At 44.1% G+C, this 14,880-nt stretch overlaps 1 protein-coding gene across 3 annotated transcripts in view; it reads right to left on the reverse strand.

Annotated features, from left to right (window-relative positions):
- The window catches only part of LOC137384709 (copine-8), a 445,401-nt gene that overhangs the window by 310,807 nt on the left and 119,714 nt on the right, over window positions 1-14,880 (reverse strand). For all 3 annotated transcript variants that reach the window (XR_010977638.1, XM_068059014.1, XM_068059012.1), the window contains exon 5: window positions 3,291-3,330. Coding sequence is in view for 2 of the 3 variants with exons in the window: in XM_068059014.1 (XP_067915115.1) it covers window positions 3,291-3,330 (40 nt within the window). In the remaining variant the exon portion in view is untranslated. The remainder of the gene's footprint in view (window positions 1-3,290; window positions 3,331-14,880) is intronic.

Genomic DNA, 14,880 nt, shown 5'->3' on the forward strand with positions numbered 1-14,880 from the left:
AAAACACAAGGGAAAGCAAGAACTGGGATTTATATAGCAACTTTCACAACTTTAGGACATTCCAAAGTGTATTACAGTCAATGAAGTACTTTTGAAGTGTAATTACCATTTTAATACATATATATAAAAAAACTCAGTTGCCAATTTGCGCATGGCAAGCTTTCACACACAGTAATGAGATAATGACCAGATTATTTTTATTTTTTTTAAGTGATGTTGGTTGACACTAGAGAGAACACCCCTGCTCTTCTTCAAATAGTGCAACGGTATCTTTTGCAGCCACCCGAAAGGCACACAGGACCTCAGTATAATGTCTCATTAGAAAGACGGCACCTCCAACAGTGCAGCACTCCCCCAGTACTGCAATGACGTGTCAGCTTAGACTTCTGTGCTCAAGTCCCTGGAGGGGCTTAGAAAGAGTTGACAGGAAGGACCTATTTCCCCTAACGGAGAGGTCAATTACCAGAGAGCACAGATTTAAGGTGATTGGTAGAAGGATTAGAGGGGATGTAAGGAAAAACCTTTTCACCCAGAGGGTGGTGGGTGTCTGGAATTCGCTGCCTGGATCAGTAGTGGAGGCAGAAATCCTCAACTCATTTAAAAGGTAGCTGGACCTGCACCTGAAGTGCTGTAACCTGCAAGGCTATGGACCAGGTGCTGGAAGGTGGAATTAGAATGGGTGGCTAGTTTTATCAGCTGGCGCAGACACATGGGCTGAGTGGCCTCCTTCTGTGCCATAACTTTTCTATGGTTCTATGGAGTGCAACTGGAACCCGCAACCACCTGACTCAAGAGGCAAGAGTGTTACCCACTGAGCAATGACAATGTGCATTTGTATAGCACCTTTAGTGTAGAAAAACACACCAGATGTTTCACAGAGGTGTACTCTGAAATAAATAGGTGTTGAGTCAAAGAAGCAATTATTAGAGGTGGTTTGACAAAGGGTCTTAAAGGATAGGGAGGTGGAGAGCCGGAAAGGATAAAGGGAGGGTATAAAGGACATAAATTCCAAAGTATGGTGACGAAGCAGCTGAAGGCACAGCCAACAATGGTCGGGTAAATGGAGAGGAGTTCACAAATCAGATTAACAGAGATTTTGAGAGAGAGTTGCAGGGCTGGAGGAGGTTTCAGAGACAAGGTGGGGCAGGGCCATGAATCGAGGATGACAGTTTTCAATTGCAGGCATCAGGGAACCATGAGCCAATGTACATCAATGAGGACAGAAGTGATGGGTGAGCAGGGGTGTGGGACGGCATGTGTGTGGAGGACTTGAGACCAGGCAAACACAACAGAATAATTAAGTCTGGAGCTAACAAAGGCATGGATGAGGGGTGCCACGTGCAGATGGACCAAAGTAGAGGCAGAGGCAAGCAATTTGATGGAGTCAAAAGTTGGCAGTCTTTGTAATGAGAAGGATATGGTGTCATAAAAATTTAAGAAGCTGGAAATATGTAGCAGGTCAGATAGATTTTGTGGAGAGGGAAACAGAGCTAATGTTTTAGGACAATTATCTTTCATCAGAACTAGCAAAAGTTAGAGATGTAACAGATTTGAAGCAAGTACAAAAGACAGGGAAAGGGGGAAGTGGGGAATCATGGTGTCAGATGCTCTGCTCAGGGTTAAATAGAACACCAAGATTGTGTACAATCACAGTTCAACCTAAGACAATGGCTGAGGAAGGAGATGAAGTTTGTTGCAAAGATGCAGAGACTGTGGCAAGAGTCAAAAACAATGGCCCTAGTCTTCCCAAATGCTCAACTGGAATAAATTAGAGTTCATTCAAGACTGGATGTCGGACAAGCAGTCTGACAACATAGAGGCAGTGGTGGGTTCGAGAGAGGTGTTAGAGAGGTGGGAGTCACCCAAGTATATTTGAAAATCAGCAGTGAACATCACCAGGGGGCAGGCAGCATGTCGATGAGAAAAAGGGCAGACTCCAAATGTAAACTAATTCAATTAACCCTATTCATTACCACTGTCTTTCTCTAAACTCCTTACAGCTTGCTAATTTGTCCAGGATACCGTGATGGCATATCCCCTCCGGTTCTTGCTGTATCCATGATATTATCTGCTTGACATAATATTTTTCTGTCATGTTGCAATGGAAGAGAGCCTTTGGACAGTAAGGATAATTCTGGGTAAATGATATTGAATAGCACAGCTTTGAGAGATCTAAAAACTTATTGAAAATAGTGATATTTAAGAACATAAGAAATAAGAGCAGGAGTAGACAATTTGGCCCCTCGAGCCTGCTATGCCTTTCAATAAGATCATGGCTGATCTGATTGTAGCCTTAACTCCACTTTCCTGCCTGCCCCCCATAACCCCTGATTCCCTAGTCAATCGAAAAACTCTCTAACTCAGTCTTAAATATATTCAAGACGCAGCCTCCGCTGCTGTCTGGGGAAGAGAATTCCAAACACTAATGACCCTCTGAGAAAAGAAATTCCTCCTCATCTCCTTCTTAAATGGGAGACCCCTTAATTTGAAACTGGGCACCCTACTTCTAGATTCCCCCACAAGGGAAACATCCTCTCAGCATTTACCCTGTCAAGCCCCCTCAGAATCTTAAACGTTTCAATACGATCACCCCTCAATCTTCTAAACTCCAGTGAGTATAGGTCCAATCTGCTCAACCTTTCCTCATAAGCCAAACCCCTCATCCCAGGAATCAACCTAGTGGCCTTCAATGAACTGCTTCCAATGCAAGTGTATCCCTCCTTAAATAAGGTGACCAAAACCATACACAGTACTCTAGGTGCGGTCTCACCAATGCCCCATACAGTTGTACTTCATTCCCCCTTGCAATAAAGGCCAACATTCCACTTGCCATCCTAATTATTTGCTGTACCTGCATGCTGACTTTTAGTGATTTACTTCTATACTGAGAAACTGATTAATGAAATGACATTCTTAATTACCTTTATAGATCCTAAAAAACAGTGCATGTTCACTCAAGAAAATGTGTGAAACCAATCCTAATTCACATTTTGGTCATTGTTTATTTTATATTCCAGGGACCCAGCAGCTAACCCAACAAAATTCACTCAAGACGCATTTTGATTGTAATTACTGTAATTATACAGGCTAAGTTCAAAAGACAATACCAATACCAATGCTTGAAGTATATTAATAAGCTGGAGTATTACTGGTTGGAAGCAACACTTGAGGCAATCTTACTGTTATCAGACAAATTAAACTTTGCAATTCAAGTTTAACTTTCCCATATTATGGTTTAAGGCTTGTAGCTCCAAAGTATCATCAAAGGCGAAAAACAAAAGAAAACTTACATGTTCAGATAAATTCGAACTCTTCGAATCAACGTCATACCTGAAAACAACAAAATTATGAATTTACTATTCCAGGCCTCAAATCTACAGTGCATGATATAAAAGGTAAATTTGAAAGAATAAAAGAACAGCTGAAATCTGCTTCAGATTTTCTCATACTCCAAATAATCCTTGAAGTTCAATACTAATGTATTAATGCTTTATGAAGACCAACTCAAGTATTTCTGTGATAGTTAATTCAGTTCTGATTTAACTATGTTAAAATGATTACGTTGTAATATCACAGCATTAACAATGATCATTTTAAAATAGATAATTCAGAACTGTGTTTTACAAACAATGCTGTCATTCTGAAATCAAGTTATGTTCTGTTGTGTGGGTAAATTTTTCCTTTCTGACCAGTTTTCTTCACACATCATTTCTCTTTTAGGTACTGATTCCTTACTAGTGTCTGGTATCATGGCTCTAGCTGCCATCCCAACTTCAGCCAAGAGGCCATTATTCACATCTAAACCTTGACAGCAAGTGCCAACAAGCTTTTACCCTCCAAACTCATCTGGCTGTGATCAGCCATGAATCCCACCCCTGCCTGACTTACCTTTCCAAGCACTGGCTCCTTTGGTCTCCAGTGGTGTCTAGTTTCCAACCCAATTCCTGCTTCTGCCTGCCAATTGCAATGTCACTCAAGCCAATTTTGGGCAGGAGACAGAGCAGAACTATTAAATGAGGCCCAGGACTTAAAATATTGAGTGTTAGACACCTGCATCACATCCCGCCCATTCCAAATGTGCCAGAGCTAAAATCAGGGCTCTAGTTGGTCTTTCACATACAAAATTTAGTAATCTACTGAAGTTGACTTGTCAACTTTGATCACTATTATTTGGTGCTGTCTGAAATAAAGCCTGGCTTGGGTATAAAATTAAAATCCGACCTAGGCCCGAACAGACAACAGCTAACCTGAACCCGGCCAGGGCCCAAGTCCTTTAATTTTTTTTAATGCCCGACGCAACCCGAACCTGACACATGTAGTTGGGTTTGGTCAGGTAGCCAGGCTTTACTGCAGAGTGCCTTGGCATCCTGAATGTTCATTTGAAGATTACTTCCCGGAGCAAGGCAGCGCTGTCCACGTCCAGCTCGACCCGACCCGAGCCCAAATGCTGGACCCGGAAGAGAGACCCGACCCGAACCCAACACTTGTCATCGGGTCTGGTCGGGTAGCCACGCTTTAGTCTGAAAATTACTTCCTTATAGTTCAAAGTTCTTGAATGTGTTGTCACCTTCCAAATCTGTTCCCATCTTTCCCGGAATTCCAGGTTTGAATTCCTCCAATCAAGTTTCCGCCCTGCCACAGTACTAAAACAGCTCTTATCAAAGTCTCAAATGGCATCCTATGTGACTGTTACAAAGATAAACTTTCCCTCTTCGTCCTTCTCGATCTGTCTGCAGCCTTTGATATGGTTGACCATACCATCCTCCTCCAACACTTCTCCACTGTCATCCATCTGGGTGAGACTGCTCTTGCCTGGTTCCATTCTTAGCTATCTAATCATAGCCAGAGTATCATTTGCAATGGCTTCTCTTCCCGCTCCCACACAATTACCTCTGGTGCCCCCCAAGTATCTATTCTTGGTCCCCTCCTATTTCTCGTCTACATGCTGCCCCTCGGCGGCTTCAGCTAAAAGCACAGCATTACTTTTCACCTGTATGCTGATGACACCCAGCTCTACCTCACCACCACCTCTCTTGACTCCTCCGCTGTTGCTAAATTACCAATCTGTTTATTTGACATCCAGTACTGGATGGGCTGAAATCTCCTCCAATTAAATATAGGGAAGACTGAAACCATTGTTTTCGGTCCCCAATCCAAACTCCATTCCCTAGCTATCAATTTCATCCCTTTCCCTGGCAACAGACTGAGATTAAGTCAGTCTGTTCGCAATCTTGGTGTCACATGTGATCCCGAGATAAGCTTCCGACTTCATATTCGCACCATCACTAAGACTGCCGCCATAACATCGCCTGACTTCTCCCCTCTCTCAACTCATCTGCTGCTGAAACCCTCATTCATGCTGAAACCCTCATTCATGCCTTCATTACCTCTCGACTTGCCTATTCTAATGCACTCCTGGCTGGTCTCCCACATTCTACCCTCCATTAACTTGAGATCATACAAACTCTGCTGCCCATGTCTTAACTTGCACTAAATTCCAGTCATCTAACGGCCCTGTGCTCGCTAACCTACACGGGCTCCCAGTCAAGCAGCACCTTGATTTTAAAATTCTCATCGTTGTTTTGAAATCCCTCCAAGGCCTCAGCTCACCCTATCTCTGTAATCTCTTTCGGCCCTACAACCCTCTGAGATATCTGCAGTCTTCTAATTCTGACCTCCTGAGCATCCCCAATTTTATTTGCTCCGCCATTGGAGGCCATGCCTTCATTTGCCTAGGCCTGAAGCTCTGGAATGCCCTCCCTAAATTTTTTCACCTCTCTACCTCCCTTTCCTCCTTTAAGACATTCCTTAAAACCTACCTCTTTGACCAAGCTTTTGGTCAACTGACTTAACTCTCCTTATGTGGCTGTGTTATATTTAGTTTTATAATGCTCCTGTGAAGACCTTGGGATGTTTTATTATATTAGAGGTGCTAGATAAATCTAAGTTGTTGTTGTTGTTCAGTAGAACACTTCTAAAGGCTGCTTTAATGCACAACTACATCATCCATCCAAGTGGAAAAATTGTGGCCAGAATTTTACACCCCCACGGGAGTGGGCTGGAGGTGGGGAAGGGTGCAAAATTGAATGGGAGGCGGGGGTGCCTTTCCTGTCACCTACCGCCCCTGCTGCAATTTTATGGGCGGCAGAAGGGTTGACCACAGTCCGCCTGCCCCAGGCCAATTAAGATCTTAAAGTGGCCAATTAATTGCCACTTAAGGGCTTCCTCCCGCTGCCGCTGGCATTTTACCAGTGGTGAGTGGACCCTCAGCCACATGGGGAGACTGCCAGGTAAACCCTAGGGGCCTCCTTTCAGGCCTGGTTCGGAGGAGGGGTCCTCCTAATCGGGCATCCTGTGCCCCTTGGAGGGCCTCCTCCCATGGCACATGCTGCTTCTGATAGAGCACCTCAACCACACACCCCCCACCGCCTTGCTGGGGCCCAGTCGATTGTCCCCGGCGAGGCCTTAGACACTGATCTCAATTCCGGGGCCTCCTCCATTGCTGCACTTCTCGCTGGGTGCAGTCCCAGTGGTGGCCACTGCTTCCGGTGGCGCTGCTGGAACTGAAGAACTGCCGGCCTGCTCATTGGTCAGCAGCTCTTGGAGGCAGGACTTCTTGCCTCATAGGGGCAGAAGTCCCGCCTGAGGCCAATTAAGGGCCTGGGCCATGGCTTCCAGGCCCGGCAGAGGCAGGCTCACTCCCAACTTCAGGCTGGCAGGCAAGGCCTTCGCCCCGGCGTAAAATTCCAGCCTGTATCTCTGTCTAAAATATAGACAAATACTAATTATAAAGCCAAGTTATCTTAATATTGATAGAGCTAATTAATGCAATAACTAAAAAGCCTTAATTAAAATCAGTGGAGTATAAATTTGTCTGGAGCAGAAGCACAATAGGCACGATAATGAATCTGCAACTCATTTACACTCCACCAGAAGCCAGCGTCCTTATAAAGAAAAGCTGTTTCATTTTAGATTCACAATTGTCTATGCGAGAGAGCAAGACAAGATGTTTTTTATTCACAGAGTATTTCTGTAAGTAATCATTCATAGAAAAGGTCAACTTTGATAACCATAATTTTTAGCTACTTGTAACCTTTTTTTAAAAATTCTGGACAGATGAAACACACTAGCTGTAATTGAGAGATGTTTTAAAACTCAGGTTTCACTAACATTGTGGATTCAAGGACTATGCCATTCCTTTACACAGTATACAGATTTACTGTGAACAATAAATGTGCTAATTATTGTTTTTCCATTATCTAGACGAAACCACAGCACACTTTGTCCAGACTGCACAAAAAAGGCACACCAACTTGTGTAACTCATTTTTGAAAAGCAAAAATATGAAATTCCTCTAATGAAGCTCTCCAATGATTTGTACACCGAGCTCAATTATTCAAAGAGTAAGAGTATACAGTTAAAAGTTGAAGCCCATACAATACAGAATAAGCTAGGTAAAGCTAACATCCTGTCTCTCTCTATATATGGATTCCACCATAATGAATGCACTTCCACTACTCAAACTTCCTTACACAGAACACAATGCCTGTCCTTTTGGGTACTTCTTCCAAAAACATTTCAGAGTCTTGATTAAAACAGATATGCTCTATTGTATTTTCTTTCAATGCAATCTATGCTATTACTGTGAAGCCTCTCCACAGCTTTGTAATCTCCTCCAGCAATACAACCTTCCCTCACTCACTGTTTCTCTGACTTGGGCCTCTTGTATGTTGCCTCCTTCCTTTGCCCCACCATGGGTGGCTGTGTCTTCAGCTGCTTAGGCCCGATATTACATACAAACATATGAATTAGGAGCAGGAGTAGGCCATTTGGCTCCTCGAGCCTGCTTCGCCATTTGATAAGATCATGGCTGATCTGATTGTAACCACATCTCCACATTCCTGCCTACCCCCAATAACCCTTCACCCCCTTGCTTATCAAGAATCTATCTACCTCTGCCTTAAAAATATTTAGACACTCTGCTTCTACTGTCTTTTGAGGAAGAGAGTTCCAAAGACTCATAACCCTCTGAGAGAAAACATTTTTCTTCTTCTCTGTCTTAAATGGGCGACCCCTTATTTTTAAATAGTGACCCCTACTTCTAGATTCTCCCACAAGAGGAAACATCCTTTCCACATCCACCCTGTCAAGACCCCTCAGAATCCTATATCAATCAAGTCACCTCTAAACTCCAGCGGATACAAGCCTAGCCTGTCCAATCTTTCCTCATAAGACAACCCGCCCATTCCAGGTATTAGTCTAGTAAACCTTCTCTGAACTGCTTCCAACACATTTACATCCTTCCTTAAATAAGGAGACCAATACTGTACACAGTACTCTAGATGTGGTCTCACCAATGCCTTGGATAGCTGAAGCATAACCTCCCTACTTTTGTATTCAACTCCCCTCACAATAAATGCTAATATTCTATTAGCTTTCCTAATCACATGCTGTACCTGCATACTAACCTTTTGTGATTCATATACCAGAACCCTCCATACCGCAGAGTTCTGAAGTGTCTCTCTTTAAAAATATTCTGCTTTTCTATTCTTCCTGCCAAAGTGGACAAGTTCACAATTTCCCACATTATACTCCATCTGCCAAACTTTTGCCCACTCACTTAACCTGTCTATATCCCTTTGTAGACTCTTTGGGCTGGATTTTGTGCTGGAGGCAGGGTTCCCAGCACTGGACCGAAAAGGTGGCAGGAACCCCGCCTCTGCCTTTTCGCGCCTCCCCGGAGAAATCCTCCAGTCTTGTTAAATCAAAGTTTCAGGCCATTAATAGGTTACTTAAGGACCTCAATTGGCCTCCGGGCAGGAAGGCTGTCAGAAGTCTATCCTGCCCCCAAGAAGATCACTGGGCGACAGGCAGGTGACGGGCCCTCCACCCATAGCGATACTCCTTGCTCTCCCACCTCTAATCCCGCCTCATAGGGCAACACAAAATCCAGTTCTTTATTTCCTTTTGATAACTTACCTTCCTATCTATCTTTGTGTCATCTGCAAATTTAGCTACATTTGGTCACTTCAGCCAAGTCATTGATGTAGATTTTAAATAGTTGAGGTCCACGCATTGATCTCTGTGGCACTCCACTCGCTACATCCTGCCAACCCAAAAATGACCCATTTATCTCTACCCTCTGCTTACTTTTAGCTAACCAATCCTCTATCCATGCCAATATGTCACTCCCGACACCATGAACTCTTATTTTGTGTAGTAACCTGTTATAGAATCATTACTACACAGAAGAAGGCCACTCTGCCAATCATGTCCGTGCCGGCCGGAAAACGAGCCACCCATCCTAATCCCATTTTCAAGCACTTGGTCCATATTCTTGGAGGTTACGGGACTTCATGTGCATATCCAGACATCTTTTAAATGAGTTGAGGGTTTCTGCTTCTACTATCATTACAGGTAGTGAGTCCAGACCCCCACCACCCTCTGGGTGAAAAAAATGTTTCCTCATCTCCTCTCTAATCCTTCTACCAATCACTTTAAATCTATGCCCTACAGTCACTTACATCTCTGCTAAAGGAAATAGTTCCTTCCCATCCACTTTATCTAGGCCCCTTACAATCTTGTATACCTCAATCAAAAATCCCCTCAGCCTCCTCTGTTCCAGGGAAAACAACACCAGCCTATCCAATCTTTCCTCATAGCTGCAATTTCCCAGTCCTGGCAACATCTTCATAAATCTTCTCTGTACCCTCTCTAGTGCAATTACACAATTACATCCTTTCTGTAATGAGGTGACCAGAACTGCAAGCAGTACTCAAGTTGTAGCCTAACTAGTATTTTATACAGCTTTGACATAACCTCCCTGACCTTATATTATATGTTTCAGCTAAGAAAGGAAAGTATTCCACATGCCTTTGTAACTACTTTATCGACCTATCCTGCCACCTTCAGGAATCTCTGGATATGCACTTTAAGGTCGCTCACGTCCTCTACACTTCTCAGTATCCTCTCATTTATTCTGTATTTCTTTGCCTTATTTGACCTCAACCAAATGCATCACCTCACACTTCTCCAGGTTGAATTCCATTTGCCACTTTTCATCCCACCTGACCAGTCCATTGATATCTTCCTGCAGTCTACAGCTTCCCTCCTCACTGTCAACTATTTCTGTGTCGTCTGCAAAAGTTCTTGATCACGCCTCCTACATTTAAGTCTGTTACGACCAGGTGAGAAAGGGGTCTAGGGTTCCCTTTCAGCCTTCACCTGGTATTACCATTACAGGGTTTTATTTTAAACACACTGTTGTTTTTTAGCTCCCCCTTAGTGAATCCTTGCTCACTGCTTTCCAATTATAAGGCAAAGAAATCAGCACAAACAGGTTTTCTTAGGTTTAAAGAAGGAAGGTTGTAATTTATTAAACTTAAACTCTAATTCGGTTAATGCCTATGGATACACGACGCGCCCACACAAGCATGCATATGCAGTACACACATGCAGATAGAGACAGAAAAGAGCAGAAGAACATAAAGTGGAAAAGTTTGAGGCAATCTCTGAAGAGAGTTTTTGTTACAGTTCATCGAGCTCGCTGCACAGTCCTTGATTGTAGGTAAATCTTGCTCTTCAATGGGGCCCAGTATTCTTCTTAAACCTTGTTCACCGTATAAGACCTTTCTCCCTTGACGTTCATGAGTCTTCAGTGGATTTGGAGTTCCGTGAGAAAGAGAGGGAGAGCCAGATAGGAGAGGTCTTCTTCAGTCCAGGAGCATACTGCAGTCTCTCAGTTCAAACTGTTTGTAGAATTCAGAAAAAACAGGTTGCCAAGCAGGCTAGTCATGTGACCAGCTGATCTGACCATGTCTGTTTGTGCATTCGGCCATCCCAGCACTCATCCTGAAATTTGAGCTCCGTCACCTTCAATGTCTGGTGCTCAAAGTCCATTGTGGGTTAAATTGGATGAGGGAAATAACCCCTTTGTCTCCAATAGCACTGAATGTTAATATGAAAATGTCTTTCCAGCCAAGGGCCTGGTGATTTTTTTTAAACAATTCCTTTCTTCACTTCAGCAACAGTTTTCAAATCAATGTTCATATGACAAAATTAATGTGCCTCATTCTTGGCAGGTTGGGTGGGGTGGGAGGGGAGGATCTGCACGACAAAGTCCAAATCATTAAAAAGGAGGGGACCTGGTACTTAGCCTTGTAGAAACCCAATAGAAACAGCCCTCCAGTGGCAAAAAAGCCCGTCAACCATTACCCTTTGTTTCCTGCCACTGAGCCAATTTTGCATCCAGCTTGCTACATTCCCCTGGATCCCATGGGCTTTTATTTTTTTTAACCAGTCTTCCATGTGGGACCTTGTCAAAAGCCTTGCTACAACCCATGTAGGCCACATCAACTGCACTATCCTCATCAATCCTCCTTGTTACCACCTCAAAAAAATTCAATCAAGTTAGTCAGACACGATCTTCCCGTAACAAATCCATGCTGTCTGTCCTTGATTACTCCATACCTTTTTAAATGACAATTTATCCTGTCTCTCAAAATTGATTCCAATAATTTGCCCACTACCGAGGTTAGACTGACTGGCTTGCAATTATTCAGTCCATCCCACACTCACTTTTTAAACAAAGGTACAAGGTTAGCAGTCCTCCAATCCTCCAGCACCACACCTGCATCCACGAAGGATTGGAAAATAATGGTCAGATCATCCGCTATTTCTTCCCTGCCTTCTTTTAATAGCATAAGGTATGTTTCATCTGGCCCTGGTGATTTATTCATTTTCAAGGATGCTAATCCCCTTAATATTTCCTCTCTCCCTGTGTTTATCACAGCCAATATTTCACACTCCTCCTCTTTAACTACACTGCCTGCATTGTCCCCCCTATTTTGTTAAGACAGATGCAAAGTATTCATTGAGAACCATACCCATACCTTCTGCCTCTATGCATAGATTACCTTTTTGGTCTTTTGATCTTACTTGCCAATATTCCCTGTGCAGGGTTTCGGGGAGAAGGTAGGGGAATGGCACTAAGCTCATTCAGAGAGCCGTTTCAGACATGATGGGCCATGTTCTACGCTGTAACAATTCTGTGATTCTTTCATGCCCTCTCTTTGCTTTCCTAATTTCCTTTTTGATTTCACTCCTGCAATTTTTATACTCCTCTCGGTTTTCTACAGTATTGAGTTCTCGGTGTCTGACGTAAGCTTTCCTTTTCTGCCTTTTCTTACCCTGTAAGCTCCTTGACATCCATGGGGCTCAGATTTGGCCATCCCACCCTTTCTCTTTGTGGGAACATGTTTGCTCTGAACCCCTTGAATCCACCCTTTGAATGCCTCCCACTGCTCAGACACCGATTTACCTTTGAGTAGCTGTTTCCAGTCCACTTTCGCTAAATCACTCCTCAGCTTAGTAAAATTGGCCTTGCCCCAATTTAGAACTTTAATTCCTATTCTATCTTTGTCCTTTTCCATAATTATGTTAAAACTAACTGAATTATGATCAGTACCCCCAAAATGCTCTCACACTGTCACTCCTTCCACCTGCCCAGCTTCATTTCATAAAACTAAATCCAGAACCACACACTCTCTTGTTGGACTTGCTATATACTGGCCAAAAAAGTTCTCCTGAATGCACTTTAAGAATTCTGTTCCCTCAATTCCTTTCACACTAAAGCTATCCCAGTTAATATTGAGGTAGTTAAAATTCCCTACTATTACTGCCCTGATGAGACACCTTATTGAATGCATTTTGGAAATCCAAGTACACCACATCTACAGGTCCCCTTTATCCATGTTGCTTGTTCTGGAATTCCTCTTTCTCTTCTCCTTTGAGCCCCCTTAAAAAACGCTCCTAATATCTCCATGACATCCATGTTACTTTTTCTTCTGCCTCTGTGAAGCATCTTATGATGCTTTTTCTATGTTAGATGTGTTATATAAATGGATATAAATTCTGAGGGATGGTAAAATAGTCATTTAAGCGAGTTTAATCAAGGACTGTTAGCATGGATTTGTTAAGGGAAAGTCATGTCTGACTAACAACTGAATTTCTGAGGAGGTAACAAGGAGGGTCGATGAGGGTAGCGCATTTGATGTGGTCTACATCACACCCTCAATGCAGCCCAGCCTCTGCCAGTCATGGATGAGCTGGACGTACAGCCTACAAAATCGGAACTCAGTGATGCCATTGATTCTGTAGCCAGCGGAAAAGCCCCTGAGAAGGACGGCATTACCCCTGAAATAATCAAGAGTGCCAAGCCTGCTATACTCTCAGCACTCTACGATCTGCTTTGCCTGTGCTGGGACGAGGGAGCAGTACCACAGGACATGCGTGATGCCAATATCATCACCCTCTATAAAAACAAAGGTGACCACGGTGACTGCAACAACTACCATGGAATCTCCCTGTTCAGCATAGTGGGGAACGTCTTCGCTCGAGTCGCTTTAAACAGGCTCCAGAAGCTGGCTGAGCGTGTCTATCCTGAGGCACAGTGTGGCTTTTGAGCAAAGAGATCGACCATTGACATGCTGTTCTCCCTTCGTCAGCGACAGGAGAAATGCCGTGAACAACAGATGCCCCTCTACGTTGCTTTCATTGATCTCACCAAAGCATTTGACCTCGTCAGCAGACGTGGTCTCTTAGATTTCTTAGATTTAGAGATACAGCACTGATACAGGCCCTTCGGCCCACCAAGTCTGTGCCGACCATCAACCACCCATTTATACTAATCTTACTCTAATCCCATATTCCCACCACATCCCCACCTGCCCCTATATTTCTCTACCACCTACCTATACTAGTGGCAATTTATAATGGCCAATTTACCTATCAACCTGCAAGTCTTTGGCAAGTGGGAGGAAACCGGAGCACCCGGAGGAAACCCACGCAGACACAGTGAGAACTTGCAAACTCCACACAAGCAGTACCCAGAATTGAACCCGGGTCGCTGGAGCTGTGAGGCTGCGGTGCTAACCACTGCGCCACTGTGCCGCCCACTTCTAGTAGTCTTCAGATTACTAGAAAAGATTGGATGTCCACCAAAGTTACTAAGTATCATCACCTCATTCCATGACAATATGAAAGGCACATAGTGGCGCCTCATCAGACCCCTTTCCTATCCTGAGTGGGGTGAAACAGGGCTGTGTTCTCGCACCCACACTGTTTGGGATTTTCTTCTCCCTGCTGCTCTCACATGTGTTCAAGTCCTCTGAAGAAGGAATTTTCCTCCACACAAGATCAGGTGGCAGGTTGTTCAACCTTGCCCGTCTAACAGTGAAGACCAAAGTACAGAAAGTCCTCATCAGGGAACTCCTCTTTGCTGACGATGCTGCATTAACATCTCACACTGAAGAATGTCTGCAGAGACTCATTGACAGGTTTGCAGCTGCCTGCAAAGAATTTGGCCTAACCATCAGCCTCAAGAAAATGAACATCATGGGACACGACGTCAGAAATGCTCCATCCATCAATATCGGCGACCACGCTCTGGAAGTGGTTCAAGAGTTCACCTACCTAGGCTCAACTATCACCAGTAACCTGTCTCTAGATGCAGAAATCAACAAGCGCATGGGAAAGGCTTCCACTGCTATGTCCAGACTGGCCAAGAGAGTGTGGGAAAATGGCGCACTGACACGGAACACAAAAGTCCGAGTGTATCAAGCCTATGTCCTCAGTACCTTGCTCTACGGCAGCGAGGCCTGGACAACGTATGTCAGCCAAGAGCGACGTCTCAATTCATTCCATCTTCGCTGCCTCCAGAGAATCCTTGGCATCAGGTGGCAGGACCGTATCTCCAACACAGAAGTCCTCGAGGCGGCCAACATCCCCAGCTTATACACACTACTGAGTCAGCGGCGCTTGAGATGGCTTGGCCATGTGAGCCGCATGGAAGATGGCAGGATCCCCAAGGACACATTGTAC

This window comes from Heterodontus francisci, chromosome 27 (assembly GCF_036365525.1).
Source record: "Heterodontus francisci isolate sHetFra1 chromosome 27, sHetFra1.hap1, whole genome shotgun sequence".
NCBI lineage: Eukaryota > Metazoa > Chordata > Chondrichthyes > Heterodontiformes > Heterodontidae > Heterodontus > Heterodontus francisci.